This window comes from Candida parapsilosis, contig 005809 (genome assembly GCF_000182765.1).
Source record: "Candida parapsilosis strain CDC317 annotated contig 005809".
NCBI lineage: Eukaryota > Fungi > Ascomycota > Pichiomycetes > Serinales > Debaryomycetaceae > Lodderomyces > Lodderomyces parapsilosis.
In genome coordinates, this window is record NW_023503281.1 from 780,724 (window position 1) to 797,664 (window position 16,941).

The 16,941-nt window shown below is 38.3% G+C and overlaps 10 protein-coding genes and 2 non-coding genes across 12 annotated transcripts; 5 read left to right on the top strand and 7 right to left on the bottom strand. All coding sequences in view use genetic code 12, as the record gives it.

The window, feature by feature from the left end:
- Window positions 1-6: 6 nt before the first annotated feature.
- Window positions 7-297, bottom strand: CPAR2_203840 (uncharacterized protein; the record flags this gene model as incomplete). The annotated part of the gene is made up of 1 exon (XM_036809256.1): window positions 7-297. The coding sequence occupies one exon, from the start codon at window positions 295-297 to the stop codon at window positions 7-9; it is 291 nt and encodes a 96-aa protein (XP_036665911.1).
- A 152-nt stretch (window positions 298-449) lies between these two features.
- On the bottom strand, window positions 450-1,907 carry DIT1 (Dit1p; the record flags this gene model as incomplete). Its single annotated transcript, XM_036809258.1, has 1 exon — window positions 450-1,907. One exon carries the CDS (start codon window positions 1,905-1,907, stop codon window positions 450-452), a length of 1,458 nt encoding a protein of 485 aa, XP_036665912.1.
- Window positions 1,908-2,180: 273 nt separating this feature from the next.
- Window positions 2,181-3,605, top strand: DIT2 (putative cytochrome; the record flags this gene model as incomplete). The annotated part of the gene is made up of 1 exon (XM_036809259.1): window positions 2,181-3,605. One exon carries the CDS (start codon window positions 2,181-2,183, stop codon window positions 3,603-3,605), a length of 1,425 nt encoding a protein of 474 aa, XP_036665913.1.
- Window positions 3,606-3,756: 151 nt separating this feature from the next.
- On the top strand, window positions 3,757-5,199 carry CPAR2_203870 (uncharacterized protein; the record flags this gene model as incomplete). Its single annotated transcript, XM_036809260.1, has 1 exon — window positions 3,757-5,199. One exon carries the CDS (start codon window positions 3,757-3,759, stop codon window positions 5,197-5,199), a length of 1,443 nt encoding a protein of 480 aa, XP_036665914.1.
- Window positions 5,200-5,390: 191 nt separating this feature from the next.
- CPAR2_it_cp_Arg(ACG)_2 lies at window positions 5,391-5,480 on the top strand. The gene is given in 2 exon segments: window positions 5,391-5,426; window positions 5,445-5,480. It is a non-coding gene; the product is annotated as a tRNA-Arg (tRNA).
- Window positions 5,481-6,653: 1,173 nt separating this feature from the next.
- On the top strand, window positions 6,654-6,744 carry CPAR2_it_cp_Arg(ACG)_3. Its single transcript is given in 2 exon segments — window positions 6,654-6,689; window positions 6,709-6,744. It is a non-coding gene; the product is annotated as a tRNA-Arg (tRNA).
- Window positions 6,745-7,283: 539 nt separating this feature from the next.
- CPAR2_203880 (uncharacterized protein) lies at window positions 7,284-8,054 on the top strand (the record flags this gene model as incomplete). The annotated part of the gene is made up of 1 exon (XM_036809261.1): window positions 7,284-8,054. The coding sequence occupies one exon, from the start codon at window positions 7,284-7,286 to the stop codon at window positions 8,052-8,054; it is 771 nt and encodes a 256-aa protein (XP_036665915.1).
- Window positions 8,051-9,526, bottom strand: CPAR2_203890 (uncharacterized protein; the record flags this gene model as incomplete). Its single annotated transcript, XM_036809262.1, has 1 exon — window positions 8,051-9,526. The coding sequence occupies one exon, from the start codon at window positions 9,524-9,526 to the stop codon at window positions 8,051-8,053; it is 1,476 nt and encodes a 491-aa protein (XP_036665916.1).
- Window positions 9,527-10,169: 643 nt separating this feature from the next.
- On the bottom strand, window positions 10,170-11,318 carry CPAR2_203900 (uncharacterized protein; the record flags this gene model as incomplete). Its single annotated transcript, XM_036809263.1, has 1 exon — window positions 10,170-11,318. One exon carries the CDS (start codon window positions 11,316-11,318, stop codon window positions 10,170-10,172), a length of 1,149 nt encoding a protein of 382 aa, XP_036665917.1.
- A 636-nt stretch (window positions 11,319-11,954) lies between these two features.
- Window positions 11,955-13,286, bottom strand: PEX14 (Pex14p; the record flags this gene model as incomplete). Its single annotated transcript, XM_036809264.1, has 1 exon — window positions 11,955-13,286. One exon carries the CDS (start codon window positions 13,284-13,286, stop codon window positions 11,955-11,957), a length of 1,332 nt encoding a protein of 443 aa, XP_036665918.1.
- Window positions 13,287-13,482: 196 nt separating this feature from the next.
- On the bottom strand, window positions 13,483-14,523 carry CPAR2_203920 (uncharacterized protein; the record flags this gene model as incomplete). Its single annotated transcript, XM_036809265.1, has 1 exon — window positions 13,483-14,523. The coding sequence occupies one exon, from the start codon at window positions 14,521-14,523 to the stop codon at window positions 13,483-13,485; it is 1,041 nt and encodes a 346-aa protein (XP_036665919.1).
- Window positions 14,524-14,768: 245 nt separating this feature from the next.
- On the bottom strand, window positions 14,769-15,857 carry CDC43 (protein geranylgeranyltransferase type I subunit; the record flags this gene model as incomplete). The annotated part of the gene is made up of 1 exon (XM_036809266.1): window positions 14,769-15,857. The coding sequence occupies one exon, from the start codon at window positions 15,855-15,857 to the stop codon at window positions 14,769-14,771; it is 1,089 nt and encodes a 362-aa protein (XP_036665920.1).
- Between the last annotated feature and the right edge of the window lie 1,084 nt (window positions 15,858-16,941).

Genomic DNA, 16,941 nt, shown 5'->3' on the forward strand with positions numbered 1-16,941 from the left:
ATTTTCTCAATTGAGCAATTCCTTAGCTTCAGTTAAATCTTCATCCCCAGTGTAGCTATCCAAATAATCTTGTAACGATTTCTGCAATTGTTGAATCTTTGCCGAAACTTGTGGAACCATTCGTTGACTTTCCTCAAGCACTTCAACTTGTTTCTTTATGTCGTATTCGTCACCATTATTAGCCTTCAATTGGTTGACATATTGTTCCTGTTCGGAAACTTCTTGTTCATACAAGCCCTTTTCTTTGATGAGTCTTTTCAAAGCATTCACCTTGATTTGTAGTTGTGATGGGGGCATAGCCGGTTGTTTGAAGAGAGTGTTGTTGCAAAAGATTCCGTGTGATTGAAAAGTTGTCTTCAGTGTAATTTTTTGTTTTGTTTTACTTCGCGTAACAAAGACAATTTTTTACTTTAAATACTTACTATACAGCAACAAAACAGAGAAGACAATTAATTTGTTGAAAAAATATAATGAAGGCTGTTTGCATCCCATCCACCGCTTCCATAGCCAGTTTCCAAGTCTTGATTAACCTTGGCAGCTTTAATGACATAATACGTTTCATCGTCATTGATTTTGACGATTGAATTGTGCCAAGGAGTGGGAATGTGCAAAAGATCAGTGCATCTAGGCTCTTTGTGATCTTGGATACTTTCAATTGGAAGGCATTTTTCAGTCCCGTTTTTGCTCAACAAAGAGATTCCAAATTTTGGTCCAGCATTGTTATGAGCATGTATGGAAAACCTCAAATGAAATGGAAACATCAACTCCACCAAATTCGAATAAGCATCGTTACGCTTAATCATTTCATGGGCAACTTGGCTAACAATCTTTTTGAACTTTTTTCTAGTCATTTTACCAACGTTAGGATGAAATTGCAAATCCTCAGTCATGAATTTGGAGAAGCCACGAAATAAATATAGTCTTGGATGTCCTGGTGTTTTGATATCTTCCCTCAATTTACCATTGTCTGTATCGCACGATGTCATTAAAATCTTGCGGCACACTTCGGACACAGGGTCAATTTCGGTACTTAAAAAATGGCCCAACTCAACATGGTCCACCATTGCTGGGAGGTCTTTTGAAAATTCGAAAATTTCAGGCAATGAGCAAAATTTTATGGACGAAGAGTCTGTTGGTTTGATTCTTTTGTACATCTGCTTCAATGCGGCGGAATATCGATTCACCTTAGTATCATCCACCGCAATACAATCGCTGAAAACATGGCCGTCACTAACAATCCAAATGAGTATACCTGGAGGATATATCTTCTTGACCTCTTGAGCAAAGTATATCAATCTTTGCAAAGCAAGCTCTTCTCCCTTATCAGGCAAGTCACCTGATACTTTCTCATAGTTGGATGATTTGCACGGGAAGGCCGGAAGAACAGCTTCCAATGGTTGTCCTCGAGATGTGAAAAATTCAACACTTGATCGGAAATTTTCCCTGCCCACGGCGTCCCACATATCATGTTCCACCGTGTGTTTCAATTTTTCAGCAAAAGTGTCGGTGACTATATCAGAGAATTCCGATGAGCTTTCTGCATTTGGAAAGGCCACATGTGACAGAGTTATCAATAAATTTATGAACCAAAGCACAAAATCGGTAACTGAGATTTGCAAAGTGACAACTCCTTGCCATTTATCTTTAGATTGTTTTTCCCAAACAAAATATTGATCTCCAATCACTGCTTGAGAAAATCCTTCTTTGTAGTGAAAATACTTGGCGTTAACGATCTCGCTTGTTAGGTCGTCTGAAAACTTGTTGAACTTTCTATAACTCAAAATGTTGTTGCTGTCACGACTATATATCATGCAAACATTTTCATATATTGTTGGTGGACAAACACCATCGATTGTAGTGCTACTACTGGCACTGGAGTTCAAGGATAATGTTGAGACAGACTCCATTGTTGATGGTGATCTAATGGTAGAATACACTTACAGATTCCGATACGGAGATTTTGAGCTCTTTTATAAGTCAACAAATGGCAACTGCGCCATCCTCAGATCCATTTAGCAGTGGTTTTCTTTCAGTTTCCTAAAAAATTATGGTTGAGGAAGTTGGCACAAGTGACATCATGTCATAGACTGTAACAATTTTTTTTTTTGTTTGAGAAGAACAGAGCGATGATAAATAGCTTAAAAGGTATCTTGTGGTTTCGTTTTGTTCATAACGGGACAATGGTCATGTTTGAGTTCATCAAGGTGGTGGCTGCTTCACTTCTTGGTTTTGGTTTATATTTGTTGTTGGAGATAGTTTTCCCTCCACTTTGTTTCCCGAGAAGCATTCCAACCATACCATTTTACGTGTCGTTTCTCAGTTCGTGGACTAATCTAGACCAAAGAGATATCTACAATACGTATTTGAGAGAAAAATTGGAGAAATATGGGGCGGTAAAGATTTATTTCGCGTCGAGATGGAACATACTAGTTACTAGACCTGAATATTTGATCCAAGTTTTCAAACACGAAGACATTTACGCAAAAAGTGGGAATCACTTAAAGATTCCTGGCTCTGTTTTGGCTAGTTACACTGGTGATAATGTTATTTCAGCCCATGGCCCATTATGGAAACTCTATCGAGAAGTTGTATCACTGAGCATCCAGTTTCCCGATTTGAGCACAATACACCAAAATACCAACAAATTCTTAGATTTATTAGAACAAGATTTGTCAACTAAATCGTCAATTTTGGTCAATGACCTACTTCAACGATATACCTTGGCAAATGTTGGTGATTCGATTTTAGGAGTGGATTTCAAAGCATTAGACGGTAAGGAATCTATAATGCACCAGAAAATCAAATACATTAAGCAACAAATTTTCAAACCGTTTTTCATGAACTTTCCCTATATTGAAAATTTCCCCATTCCTAGTCGAATTAAAGCTAAGCGAGAGGTGGAGGGTTTTAGAAATTGGTTTGGTCAAAATCTCCTGTCAAATTACAATCCCGAGAGAGGAAACAGTGCTGCCACAAAGTTGGCTCAAGCATTGTGTAACGAGAAATTGACACAAAAACAGTTTCTTGACAACGCGATTATAATAATGGTTGCTGGACATGAGAACCCCCTTTTGTTAATGCTTTCCTTATTGTTCGTTGTTGCAAAATATCAAGATGTGCAAGAATTAGTTCGTTCCGAAACAAATCCAGAACAGCCATTCTTGTGTTCGGTTATTTACGAAACTTTGCGATTGTTCCCTCCATTGGGTCAAATAATAAATCGGTGTACGACGTCACTGGTCTGCTTAGGTGATATACGTATCCCCAGAGGGGTCTATGTTGGGTACAATAATATGGCTACAGGAAGGGACAGGTCTGTATGGGGGGCTGATGCCGATCAGTTTAAACCCAGCAGGTGGGGCACAACCATTTCTGAAATAAACACCAATTACTCTTCATCGAAAAGATTGGCTAAATTACCTGCTTTTCATGGTCGTAAGCGGGCTTGTTTAGGGGAGAAATTTGCGTTACATGAGTCCAAGTTGCTTCTTACTTCTGTTTTAGAAAAGTACAAGGTTAGTCTAGATGAGAATTGGCAGGAAAAGATAACTTCTGCAGGACCAGTTGGTCCATTGGGAATGAAGTTGAAATTTGAGAAAGTCTAGGGTGAATAGTTATAGTTTCCAAAAAATGATGTTTTTGTTTAGTTTTTTCTCTTTTCCTTTTTCTTGTGGACACAATTTTGCAGCAAGTTGCAACATTTATCTTGCCGGAAATATCCTTCTGGGTGTAGTTTTCAAAAACACTACAGCAATAATGGAAGCAAGAAACACACAAGAGATTGAGGAAGCTAGCTCTATACCTAGCAATGAGGAAGAGAAGAAGTCATCTAGTCCAGCAGAGGAGACCGCAAAGTCGATAGACGAACCTTACTGTTCGCTTTCTTTCAAAAGGAAAGCCATCATAATAGGCGTTGTCACGGTGACAGGGTGTTTGGGCCCAATTTCAGGAAATATATACGTGCCAATTTTGCCTCGATTGCAGGATGTGTTTCAAGTTTCAAGAACCGCAATGAATGGAACAATATCGGTTTTCATGGGGGTATTCGCATTTGCACCATTGATTTGGGCATCTTGGGCCGATTACGGCGGAAGGAAATCGTTGTACCTTGGCCCACTCCTTTTTTTTATAGTTGCAAATATCTTGCTAGCTACAGTGCCTGCGAATATCGGAGCTCTTTACGTTCTACGCATAGTCCAAGCCGTGGGAGCAAGTAGCGTTATGTCGGTTGGTGCTGGTACAATTGCCGATGTAATTGAACCAAAAAATAGGGCCAAAGCCATCTCAATTTTCATGTGGGGACCACAATTGGGGCCTGTGTTTGGTCCGCTATTATCAATGATATCAACAGCTTCATGGAGGTGGATATTTGGCTTTTTGGCGATTTTCGGCTTTGTGGTTTATCTCTGTATACTATTCCTCCTTCCAGAAACTTTACGGTACTTGGTTGGTGATTGTTCTTGCTACCTGGATGGCATATTCGTTAAGCCCCGATTATTTCAGAGAAAAGTGGTTGAGGGTTATCCACGCCCACCGAAACCTAGTATTAAAAATTATTACCATTTGATTAAATTTAAACCAGTGCTTTTATGCTCAATCAACTCGGGTATGCTTTTTGCTAGTTTTTATGGAGTAATGGTTACTTTTTCACATATTTTGCAAGACCACTACTCTTTCAATGATGTGCAAACTAGTCTTAGCTATTTATGCCCTGGTTGTGCTTTGATCATTGGCCTGACAATAGGAGGTTGGCTATCGGATAAGCTACGCGGGAGGATTATTGCTCAATCACGGATCTATGTTCCTGAAAATCGATTCTCCATTCAAGTTGCGGGCTTGTTTTTATCCATGACTGGGCTAATTGGCTACGCGTGGACTGTTGATAAACATGCGCCAGTTTGGTCGATTTTCATATTCACTTTTTTGAGTGGGTTCGGAATGACTTGGGTGTTTGTGGCGACAACTACATATTTAACTGAATGCCTGACTACACAACCCAGCGCAAACGTCGCAATTGGTAACTTGATGAGAAATATTGCAGCGGCAATTTGTACAGCAATAATTGATATTTTGATTAAAAAAATGGGGTTTGGCTGGTGTATGACTGGTCTAGGACTCTTGAACTTAATTGGTATTGGTTTCGTTATCATTTTGTTGAAAAAGGGGCCCCGATGGAGAAGAGAGTATTTACAGGAGTGATTTGCGTAAGCTATATAAGTTTTTTAATTTGTGATTAAAAGGGCATTTGGGTTAAGGTGTGACCCTTTTCGTAAGTAGTTGTTTCTTCTAAGAAGCATTGGTTAGCAAAGGTCGAAAGTGCTGCAAGGAAGACCGAACGTGACTTGATTTCATGTCATCAGTTTGTCGTAGAATCAAATTTTGCAATGAAACTGGCTATGGCCTAATGGTAAGGCACTTGACTACGGTGAATTATCTCGCTTGCTATCAAGGGATTGGAGGTTCGAGTCCTTCTAGCCAGGTTTTTTTTTTAGTTTGCACTTCTTTTATTTTTCGTTGGAATACCGAGCTCCTACTTCGTCTTCAAATCATAGAAGTAATTCAGGTTCCTCTATCTTGCTTTCATGTTTCATAGCTCATTTTAGTAATGAAGTTTTGTTATTCAAAAGTCAAATACGCTAGTAATGAAAATTAATAGCAAACACCATTTTAAATTGCGTATCTCTGATTATTTGTTCTATTAAATATGAAGTCTAGCTTCAAGAAACTGCCTATTTTAATGTTTAATTGATTCACAGTGAGGATAGAGTATATGCCGAAGTGAGCCCCAATTCTCCAGTTTAGGGCTCTTTTAGTCATCTTTTTGATATAATCAACAACATTTTTTTTTTTTCAAGGACAAGAAGTCAAAAATAGCTTTCCCTTGACGCTTTTTTTTATCTACATTGACTGTGTAACCTCCAATATACATTGTCTTGGAAAAAGGCCTTAACTCTCAAATGGGACGACTAGCCCACGCAAGTACATATTGCGAGCCCGCTAATGATTCAACCATGGCAACAGTATATGCAACGCTAGTGACAAACAAATTCCTTCTAGACGATTTGAGTCCTGATAAATATTTACGGCAGTCCAATCACAACCGCCTACTGAGTACTCAGTATCTGACCATTTTTTCCTCCACGTAAGAAGCTAAAGTCTAATGTGATGTTTAAGAATTACATGTAGTCCTGTAGTTGCGCAGTTCCATGCTTGTGGGGTTGGCTGCAGAGATAATATTTGATTTTGCTTCAGATTATGGAATAGGGTCCAATCGCTATAAGTAATATCTGCAGCTGCCGTATAGCTCAACCAGGTGTTGAGAGGCTTCAACTCGTTCATTGTTGCCTTTCTCAAGCCACTGTTCTTAGTCCCGATTATAATCGAGTCAATCACTTGTCAAAGTTTCAGAACGAGCTTAGAGGGGGTCCATCCAGGAAAGTTCGACAACTTTAAAAGCTTCATGCGTAAGCCATAAATACGGGATTGCAAGCTATTAATTGAAACTAAGTACTTCTTCACAATATCATTACGAATCAGGCTGTTTGTATGAGCTAGGTCTTGACCAAACTCTCTTTGATACCATAAATTTTCACTTAAGAAACCAAATTTTTTTAGGCTATAATTAATATAAGCATCAACATTGCCAATCTTTACTGGCCATGGCCTAATGGTAAGGCACTTGACTACGGTGTATGCAATACGCTTGCCATCAAGGGATTGGAGGTTCGAGTCCTTCTGGCCAGGAAATACTTTTTTTTGCTTCCATCACCCCTTTTTTAATCACGCTTTTTTTCACAACATTAAGGAAACGTCTCGGAGATAGGTTTTGAACGTCATGAAAGTTTTCCTTCACTGCGAAAGGCCAAATTCGAAATGTTGGTATCAATAAATTAATGTAAATGATTTTCTTTAAATTTCGTGCCAAAAAGTTGAGTCTTGTTTGACTAGTTGCGTTTTCTTTACTCAAAATACAAATAGTGTGTCATTACTATTGTAGACCGGACCCAAGTTGACCTATTTGGCTCCCTCTTGACAGGATGTATTTACACCCCGCTCAATACATAAACATTCTAAGTAGCCCGTTTCTACACCTTATCAGCGGTCGTGTCCTTTCGCAACCCAACTTGTTTTAAAAAAGATTAATCTAGAAAAAAAAAGACATTCGCAATTGAGGCGCAAAAAAAAGACAAGAAAAAAGTGACACTAAAAATCTAAATCCGAATTGCCCTTCTCTATTCTTCTTCTTCTTCTTCTTCTTCTTCTTCACAAGTCTATATTTAATAATGTCATCATATTCGCCTATACCAGACCAACCACCAAATTACCCTCCAGGAGAGGGACAGACTGGTGAAAGACAATTTGGAGATAATATTCCTGATGATTTCAAGTACTCAGTTGATGTTGCTTCATGTGAACTCCCTGTTCGTCAATTATTCATTCGGAAAGTGTATCTGTTGTTAACGATACAATTAATGGCATCGGTACTTGTCGGCTATATTGTGAGATCATCAGAGCCAATATTGACTTGGACTTTAAACAATCCATGGATTTTGATTGTTAACTTATTCGCCTCAATTGGGTTTATGGTTGCTGCTTTTTTCAAAGCTAGGTCCTACCCGGTCAATTTAGTGTTACTTGGTGGATTTACGATTTTTGAGAGTTTTACTTTGGGTATTGCATGTGCATTTGTTGAGAGTACGGTTGTTATTGAAGCGATATTGTTGACAATGATTATATTCATTGGATTGACTCTTTTCGCTTTCCAAACAAAGTATGATTTCATTAGTTGGCAAGGAACCTTGGGAATGATTTTGTGGGGGTTAATCGGATGGGGGTTCATTATGATGTTTTTCCCTGGAAGCAAAGGTGTTGAAAATGTCTACTCATTTGTTGGAGCAATCGTATTCAGTATCTACATTATTATTGATACTCAAAAAATTATGAAGACGTGTCACCTTGATGACGAAGTGATTGCTACAATTCTGTTATATCTTGACATTATCAACTTGTTTTTATTCATTTTGCGTTTGTTGAACAACAATCGTGACAACTAGTACGTATATCTAAATTGTCTATTTTCAATATCAGTTTTATCTAGGAACTCAACATCATTAACTTCTTGAAGTTTATTTGAATCTCTTTGCAAATTTTCTCGTTTGAGCATCCAACCAATAAACAAGGTTAGTGGTACACATAAACATTGGGTAACTAAAATGACAATCTTTGCAGGATGGTAATCTGGAGCACTATATGCTTGAAATAATTGAGGTCCGATAATGTTTGCCACCGAGAATGCAATCATAACCAGAGCACTGCGCATGAATTTCTTGCTTGAACCAGCTGTATTCGCACCAATCCACGCGTAAATTAATGTTATACAAGAAGAACCACTGTATAACAAATACAATGACAACAAGTTACCAACCTTGTTTGGCGAAATAATCAAAACAATAGCACCAATAATTGTGGGGAAAAACATCGATGTTAAAAACAATGTGTGGTGGCCAAACTTGGCCACAAGCTGGGTGGTGGTTATGATGATGATGACAATTAACGCACCCACTGGTAATTGAAGTAGAGCCGACTGATAATTGTCGAAACCAAAGGTTAGTGTAATTGTCACACTAAAAGTTCCAATTGCACCCGTAACTATTTGAGAACAAAGAGTTAGAAGGACATAGAGCCAAGTAAACTTGTCAAGCATGAGCTCGACAATTTGCCGTCCGTTGAACTTTGTACTCTTTGTACCTGTCTGATTGCCTCTAACGACATTTTCCAAAATGTACAATTTTTCTCCGTCCTTTAAAAACCAACATGTATGGACATTATCAGGGAGAAGCCAAAACACAATGATGCCAAACGCAACAGTTATCAATCCCATAACCAAAAATAAAATCTGCCATGATTTGAATGTAGTGCTTTTGATATGCTGGAATCCAAACGACAATAGTCCACCAATAATTGTACCGACACCAGCCATCACTGACCAAATACCCATACGTGCCACTTGTTGTTGTTTGGTGTAATACAACCCACTAATGATGATCAATCCCACTGCACTCGAAGACTCAAATATTCCCAAAATAGTTCTCACCACCATCAATGAAGCATAAGTCGAAGTTGCTGCATGGCATGCAACCACAACACCCCATAGCATAATGAAAACACCCATGGTTTTTCCAAGTGGGAACTTTTGTAAACTATAGCTCACAAATGGTTCACCAAAGATGTATGAAGCGTAAAAGATTGTTGACAAATTCGCAAATTCATTCCCCTTGAGATTGTCTTTGATTCCCATGGCTGCGGCATAATTCAACAACAATTTGTCCAAGTATTGCAAAAGATAGATTCCACATAGTATCGGTAAGATGATCCAGTCGAGTTTGCGAACAAGTTTTGCGTGATCGATTATGCCCACTTCCTTATGTTCTTTGAGGAAACCCAACGCATTGTCGAAAGAGTTGGAGTCAATAGAGCAAATCACTTCCTTATCATTGGATTCATCTTCGAATTTATTCTCAACCATAGCTAACTCTTAGAGTCTCTTTTTACGGAGGAGGGGTCAAAGTTTTCCGCCATTTGTCTTGCTTTTTATAGAGTGATGAAGTCGCCTTGAGTAAAGTTTAGCTCTTCAATTTTTTTTTGTGTTTACCGAGATTTTTCGAACATATGCGCTTAGAGATCTTGTGAGATTGACCCAACTAAAGCTTTATTACGAGACCAATCATGGGTCAGTCACAAGAGTACGTTCAGTACTCTGCACCGCTACAACCTGGCCTAGCTCTACCTCCCCTCTTACATCTGCACATTTTTTCATACTCCCTTTATTCAATTACATTATAAATTATATCAAACACCTGATAAAAACACTCCCTCTCCTTCTAAATTTATACAATTTACCAACCAAAAATCCGTCATAAATCATTCAAACACTAAACCAAATGAACTTCATATACAACTCCTTAAAAAAAACCAAACAAACGCACACACACACACAAACACACATATCAAAAGGCAAACATATCTAAGGATGCCAAAATTGATAATCTAACAAAAACTTTCAACAAAATGACCAAAACTGAAATAAACATTTTTGACAATAAAGAAAAATAAAGTAAAACAATCAATATGAATTCAAGTAGGAATTAAACGAGTCCTCATGAACAATTTCACCAAATCTTGGATGCGGCAAAGCTGGAGATCGGACCTGTGTTCATAGTCGCATTCTTGTTACTGCTCAACAAACTGGGTCCGTCGGGTGCTTTTGCCCAAATTGAACCAATAGCACTACTACCAGCAGTAGGAGTAGAGCCGCCATGATTATCTCCATTCCAGATATTGCTTTGAGTAGGTGTAGTAGTGGACGACAAAGTTGGTGAATTGAAAAAAGGTGCACCGCTACTCATTGGTGGCACATTTGTGGGCAAATACAAGTTGGGTGGTGAGTTCTTGTCAATGGAACCTCTATTTTCAAAACTCTTGATTGAATTAGTGTCAAAGACTTTGGGGTAACCGGTCGGAGTTGAATTCGATGAGGATGTCGATGAGTTGACGGAATTTGAGCTTCCATTCGACATCAAAAAGTTGTTCCTCAATTGAGATTGACCACTTCCTCCAGTAGTATTTTGATCAAGCAGTGTTGAATTGTTGAGATCGGCAAATACTTGAGGTGGAGGTTGAGTAAACATCTGTGATTGCTGCACGTTGAAAGCCGAAAACCCTTGGTCTTGTGATGGGTACGCATAACCTTGACAGTTCTGCTGTTGCAGGAACTGATTTCCATTAGTATAGCGGAACTGTTGGGGTTGTTGAAGATGCTGTTGTTGAAGATGCTGTTGTTGTTGATGGCGTTGTTGTTGTTGTTGCTGTTGTTGTTGTTGTTGTTGATGTTGTTGTTGTTGTTGTTGTTGATGATGATGTTGCTGCTGCAACTGTTGTTTATACTGTTGTTGTTGCTGTTGCTGTTTCCTCGCCAACACGGCCTGTTGTTGTAACAAGAAAGTCTGTTGCTGCTGGTGTTGAACAGCAGCTGCAGCAGCCACGGCAGCCAATGCATACTTATTTTGTTGTTGCACATGATGATGGTTATTGTACCCATAATGCCCATTGTTACCCTTGTTCATATGGTTATTGTTATTGTTGTGAAAACTACCATTGTACTTATTTTGATGATGATGATGATGGTAATTCTGATGGTATTTAGCAGTTTGACCTTGGTTCTTTGAGTTGTTGAGACTTACCTTGTTGATAACTTCCAACTGCTGCCCAAACGGAACTGACTCAATTTTTCTTTTTGGATAAACAGTAGTTGACGACATAATTTTGAAACAATATATGCATACAAATTACAAAGTGGAACAATGAAACAAACAAAATTGAATACAAACTAGTTTTCTCCCAAATAATAGTGAAACCTCCCTAATGAAAATTCACAATTTAAATAACTTGATATGAATTGAAAATGAAACCAAAAATGGTGAATATAAGAACAATATAGTAGTGTACAATAACTCTCTCTATATAGGTGTTGTTATCCTTCACTCAAGCCAAATATAAAATTCTCTTTCAAGGTAATATTGTTGAACTCTCTGCTAATGTAATAGTAGAACTCTTTTTCTGTCTCCAACCTTGTGTTCTTGGCTTTTTCTGCACCTTTCTTGAATAAATGTAAATGAGTGTTGTTTTGGTGGGCGTGTTGTAAGTAAGTTGACTCTCCCTCTCTCTCTGTGTTGTATCTTGACGGTTTTATGAAAATCTGTTGAAAAAGATTCTTTTTCTTTTTCCATTTCTTTTTTTTTTCTGTTCGCCAATTAAAAATTAATTAATCAAAAAGAGAGTGGTTTTCACGTGACTAATCTTATCTCATCTCATTCACATTCCCACTTCTTTATCTCTAGAAAAATGTATTGTAGGCTATTATCATAAACATATATATATATATATATATGTATCACTTACACGTTGGTGGTCGATGCTGCGCTTTGCCACGAAGGTATTCCACTACTACTCTTGTCTTCTGATTTATCATCTAACTTGTTGTTGGCAGCAGAATGTAGTTGCCATGGTGGTATACCTGCACTCTTGATCTTGTTGTCAATTTCAGCTTCTGATTTGGCTTGTTCCTTTTGCCAAGCTGGGATGGCTGATGCGAGGTTCGCATCTTCGTTTGATTCAGCCTTGAGTTCAGTTTCTCTATGTTTCATTTGCCATGCTGGAATACCAGCTGAGCTAACTTTTCCTACTGACCATCCACCACTACGTTCACCCAACTCTTTTGGATTGGCAGTGTCGTCCGCTTTTGATTTCGATGTTTGTGAATAGGAGCTTTTAGTTGTTGGTTGTGCTGCGGATGCAGGAGGTTCAGCAGTTGAGGCCGATGAGGTGGTTGATGAAGTTGCTACTGGAGGTGTTTCATTCTTGGCTTTGGCACGTTTCAATATCTCACTCGCTGATGGAATAGATGAAACAGGGGCAATGTTTCTACCAGTGTTGCCGGAGGTTCCATTAGCTCCAGCAGCACCACTAGAACCCCCACTACCAGATGAGCTGGCTCCTCTAACTTGGATTAAATTTTTTAAACTTTGCAATTCATCCTTGAGCCCAACCAACTCATAATTGACATCTTCTTTGTTCAACTTCATATTTTTTTCAATCGAGTTGCTCAAATTGTCAATCTCCAATCTCATCAATTTCAAATTATCATCAAAATTGAATTTGTCCTTGTTATACCTAGCTAGGAAATCATTGATATTTTCAATAACTGTATCAATATCCTTCAACTTCTCCTCATTAGCAGCTTTAATCTCTTCTTGTTCCTTTGTTAATTGCTCCAAGATTTTGTCTATCTTGATAAATTCTTCATTGATAACTTCCTTATCTTGTTCGATAGACGACTGACTAGGTGGAATAATTGATGGTACAAGGTACTTGGTCACAACTTGGTACAACCCATAAGTTACCCCCACTGTTGCTGAAGCCATGATGAAATAATCCTTCCATGATCTCTCGGGTACGGGTGGTGCAACATTGTAGTAATCAATAGGCAACTGAGGTTGTGGTTGCGATGCATGTTGTGAATTAGTAGTAGTGGAAGTTGTTGTATTGCTAGTTGATGGGGTAATGGTGGCCGATGAATCAGATTCGTTGACTCTTTTCAACGCTTCCTCAATCTCTTCCTGATTCAACCCCTTCGATTCCAAGAACTCAACTTTTTTAGCTAATGCAGCTGAGGCCACATTCGGGTCCCTCAAGAATGAGACGGCGCTATTGATCAACTCGTCATTCATTGCGGTTGAGAAGAAAAGAAAAGCCAGTGGGAAAAGATGATTTTGTCATGAATTATTTTTCTCCGCATATTTTTTTTTTAGTCGCAAAGCAAATTTTTTTTTTTTTTTGCCTTGCAGTTCTTAGTTCCAGCGGATAAATTAAATGGATCCACGAATAACCTAAATATTATATACACCTCTATATACAAAAATGCTTCTATGCAAAATGCTTCTTGACAAAGTTGCTTTTAATCAATTCTTCATAAATGAACCAACTTATTCCAGCACTAACACCTTTTCTACCCAATCTCAAACTCAATCCTCTAAACAAGTTTTTTACTCCACCATCTTCATGCAATAGTTTCACAACAGTTTTCCGTATTGATCCTCCATCAGTCAATTGTAGTCTTGTTTTGATGGCATCAAATGGAGCAGTAATTGTTGTGCATGTCGTGGCTGCCAAAACTGCAGCAGTTGAGTTGATTAATCCAGCATGATATTCACCTCCAAGATGTCTTGGTATCAACGTTGGTAGCAAATCATTTTTAAACAGTTCGTAAGTTAGCACGTACAATCCAGCATATGGACAATCTCTTATCAAAGTGGCAGTGGAGCCTCGAAAGAAATTCTTGATTGAACCTTGCAGTGGTGGAATTTTCGGTTGTCCATCTGGTTGCAAACTTGTTTTATCTAAGTATACCCCCAGGATTCCTTCGTACATTGAATTGTAATTGTACAAATTACTCTCGAATCGTGTCTTTAAAACGGTTATAGGCATTGTTATGTACCCAACAATTGCTCTTGCGACAAAGCCAGTGGTTAAATTCTCCATTGGTGTTAATTTGGGTAATATTGAGGATTCCGATTTTATGTCAATTTTCCCATTACGTTTTTCCTTGTACATGGCCCAAGCTGACCTCATTTTGGATAATGTGGTAAAGTATAGACCAGCACCAATTGAAGTTCGAAGTGCTGATGGTAGTGTGCCCCGCCACAAGTCCTTTATTTTCGTCAATTTTTTCAACTCCTTGACGAGCGATGTTCTTACTTCATGTTTGTTTGTGAACTGTTGTTGCTGCAATCTGGTTTTCAATAAATCGAACGGTTGAAGTGTGATTGCTGAAATTAGTCCAGCAGATGCCCCAGCCAATAGATGTGCCGTTGCATCGGGTGATTTTGCAGTTACGGACTTCTTCGTTGTTGTTGCCAGTGTCGACTTATCATAATGTGTGGGGTCCGAAGTTGCTATCGAAGACATTTAAAGACCATGTGTAAGTTGGGGAGTTGCAAAAAAAAAAGTTATGAAATAGCGGGTTGGGTGTGAATGGACCTGGTGACTTGGTGGTGGAAAATTTTCAGATCAGGATATATCTGCTGCTGCACCTTTGAATGTGTGAAAAAGAATATCTCTTGGATTACTGGGCAAAGAAAATAAAGCGAGGGAATTTTTTTTAAAAAAAGAGCTGTCATAAGAAAGTAAGCGAGTCACGTGCACGGATATAATTACTCTTTCGGATTTAACCTATATTTGTCAAGAACATTTCTTGACACAACAAAAACAGGGTCAATTTCATCTAAATTGTACTTGCGGTGATTCCACAATGATAAACTTGCAAGTGCCAAACAAGAGTGCATAGGATCTGGCGTTGCCTCTGGTCGTGAAGCGAATCCACCCACGATTGTATTTTGTGTACAATCTAAAAGAAACTTTTCCGCTTGTGATATGTTCAATAGTGATAGATTTGATGAATCCATCAAGTATAAGCTACCTGTGGACCACCAAGAATAGCAAGTATCACCGAGTTTGTTTTCTCTTCCGTTGAAGGCACCAATATCCAGTTTTTGGAAGTATCCGTAGTTGATATCTGAATAAAGCAGCTCAGGATAATCAATTTGTCTATGAAGAAGCCAGTTTTGAGTAGTTTTGAGATCCTCGATGGGGAAATTGAGAAGTTTGAGAGATGCGATTGCGCAAAACGTAAACCCAAGATGCGCTTCGTCCATTAACCGAGAACTGAATCCACCATTGCCATTCAACCTACCTAGGATGAACTCCTTTAGCGACTTCAAATCAATGTCCTCTTTCATATCTTCATGACAGATGAGCAATTGTCGTACTAGTAAAGCCATGTAACATTGTCGCAAATCTGGTTCACCAAATCCATATTCATTGTAAAATGGTACAAACCCTCCCTTATCGGGCCCTGCATCAACTTGGCATTTTATCAAATATCTCATCAATTTTGACTTATTCAATTGTTTCAAGTCTGATTTTAGAGTAATTAAACTCGCCAATGCAAAAAAGCATGCAGATATGCTACCGTAATCGTAATCTTCGCCAGCATGACTGAAATACGGTGTGGATCGGAACGTCGAATATGAATCTTTTTCAATATAAAACAGCTTCCATAAGTACTCTTTATGGAATTGGCACTCCTCTTTTGTAAACTGTAGCTTTTTCAAAAGTTGCAATCCCTGTAGACAAAAGAATATGATAGCTAATTTGTTTGAATCTTCTGATGCTGCACTTGAAGGTAGTGCAGTTAAACACCTGTTGAAGAATCTTTCATGTTTAGCATGTAATAATGACATGAAATAAGAGGGGAATATCTAGAAAATTAGTTTATTTTTGTTATTACACGTCTCGATTTAACTGAAGTGATTTTTTTTTTTTTTCTTGACGAGCTGATTGTCGTGCTCTATAATGATGTCATTTTTTATTGTTTCACGACAGACAGAATTGAAAATAGAATAACGGTTTGAGGCCATGGCCCACATGGTCAAAAAGAAAAAAATAGAAGCCACACAAATATACAATAACGCAACATACACACACACAATCAAAATACTCTTTTCGCTGTTTGATTATAAAGTGAACTATCCATTGTTTTCTCCAATTATCTGGGCTTTTTTTATCCCATCTTTCGTGTAATTTGTCGTTTTTGCTCTCGCTTCTATATTGCGCTAAAGTGCGTGTTTACCTTATTTTACATCTCCGACGTCGGGATAGACAAGAGACAAAAAATAAACAGGGTAAATTTGTGAAACTGAGCTATAACGCTCTTTCTACTTCTTTTATGACGTCTCGACCATTGCTCTTCTATATATGGAACGGAGCAAACGTTGAAAATGTGACATTTTGTTTTATTAATAAACCAAAAAATTCTATTAAAAGAAGGTATGCATAGTGGGTTTTCTTATACACAGGAATACACACATGTTTTTTATTTTTTTCTTTTCTTCGAAATCGACCTCGTGGGTAGATCTTTTTTTTTATTATTTGAACTTAATCATGAGAGAAAACGTGGGCCACTCTCCCACGAGTGTGAATGTATATGTGTATGTGGGGGTGTGTAGCTATTGTTTTAGTCGCTAAATTCCAGAAAACAACCTTCTTTTATCTTTCCCTTTTGGGATTAAATGTAGCTACAATTGGGGCAAAGACGGATTGTACATTCTGTGAGTAGTTATGATAACATAGCCTCACTATATATTTTTTGGTACCTTAGTATGGCGAATGCTAGCGGGGCTGTGTGAAAAGAGTAGTTTGTTGGGAAGTAGTTACCTCTGTTCTCCACAGTTTTCAACGTAGTTGTATCCCACTTTGATTGTAACTCTCTCTGTTTTTTTTTTTTTTTGGGTGTGTCCCTGAAAACGTGGGATCTCACAAAAGAAT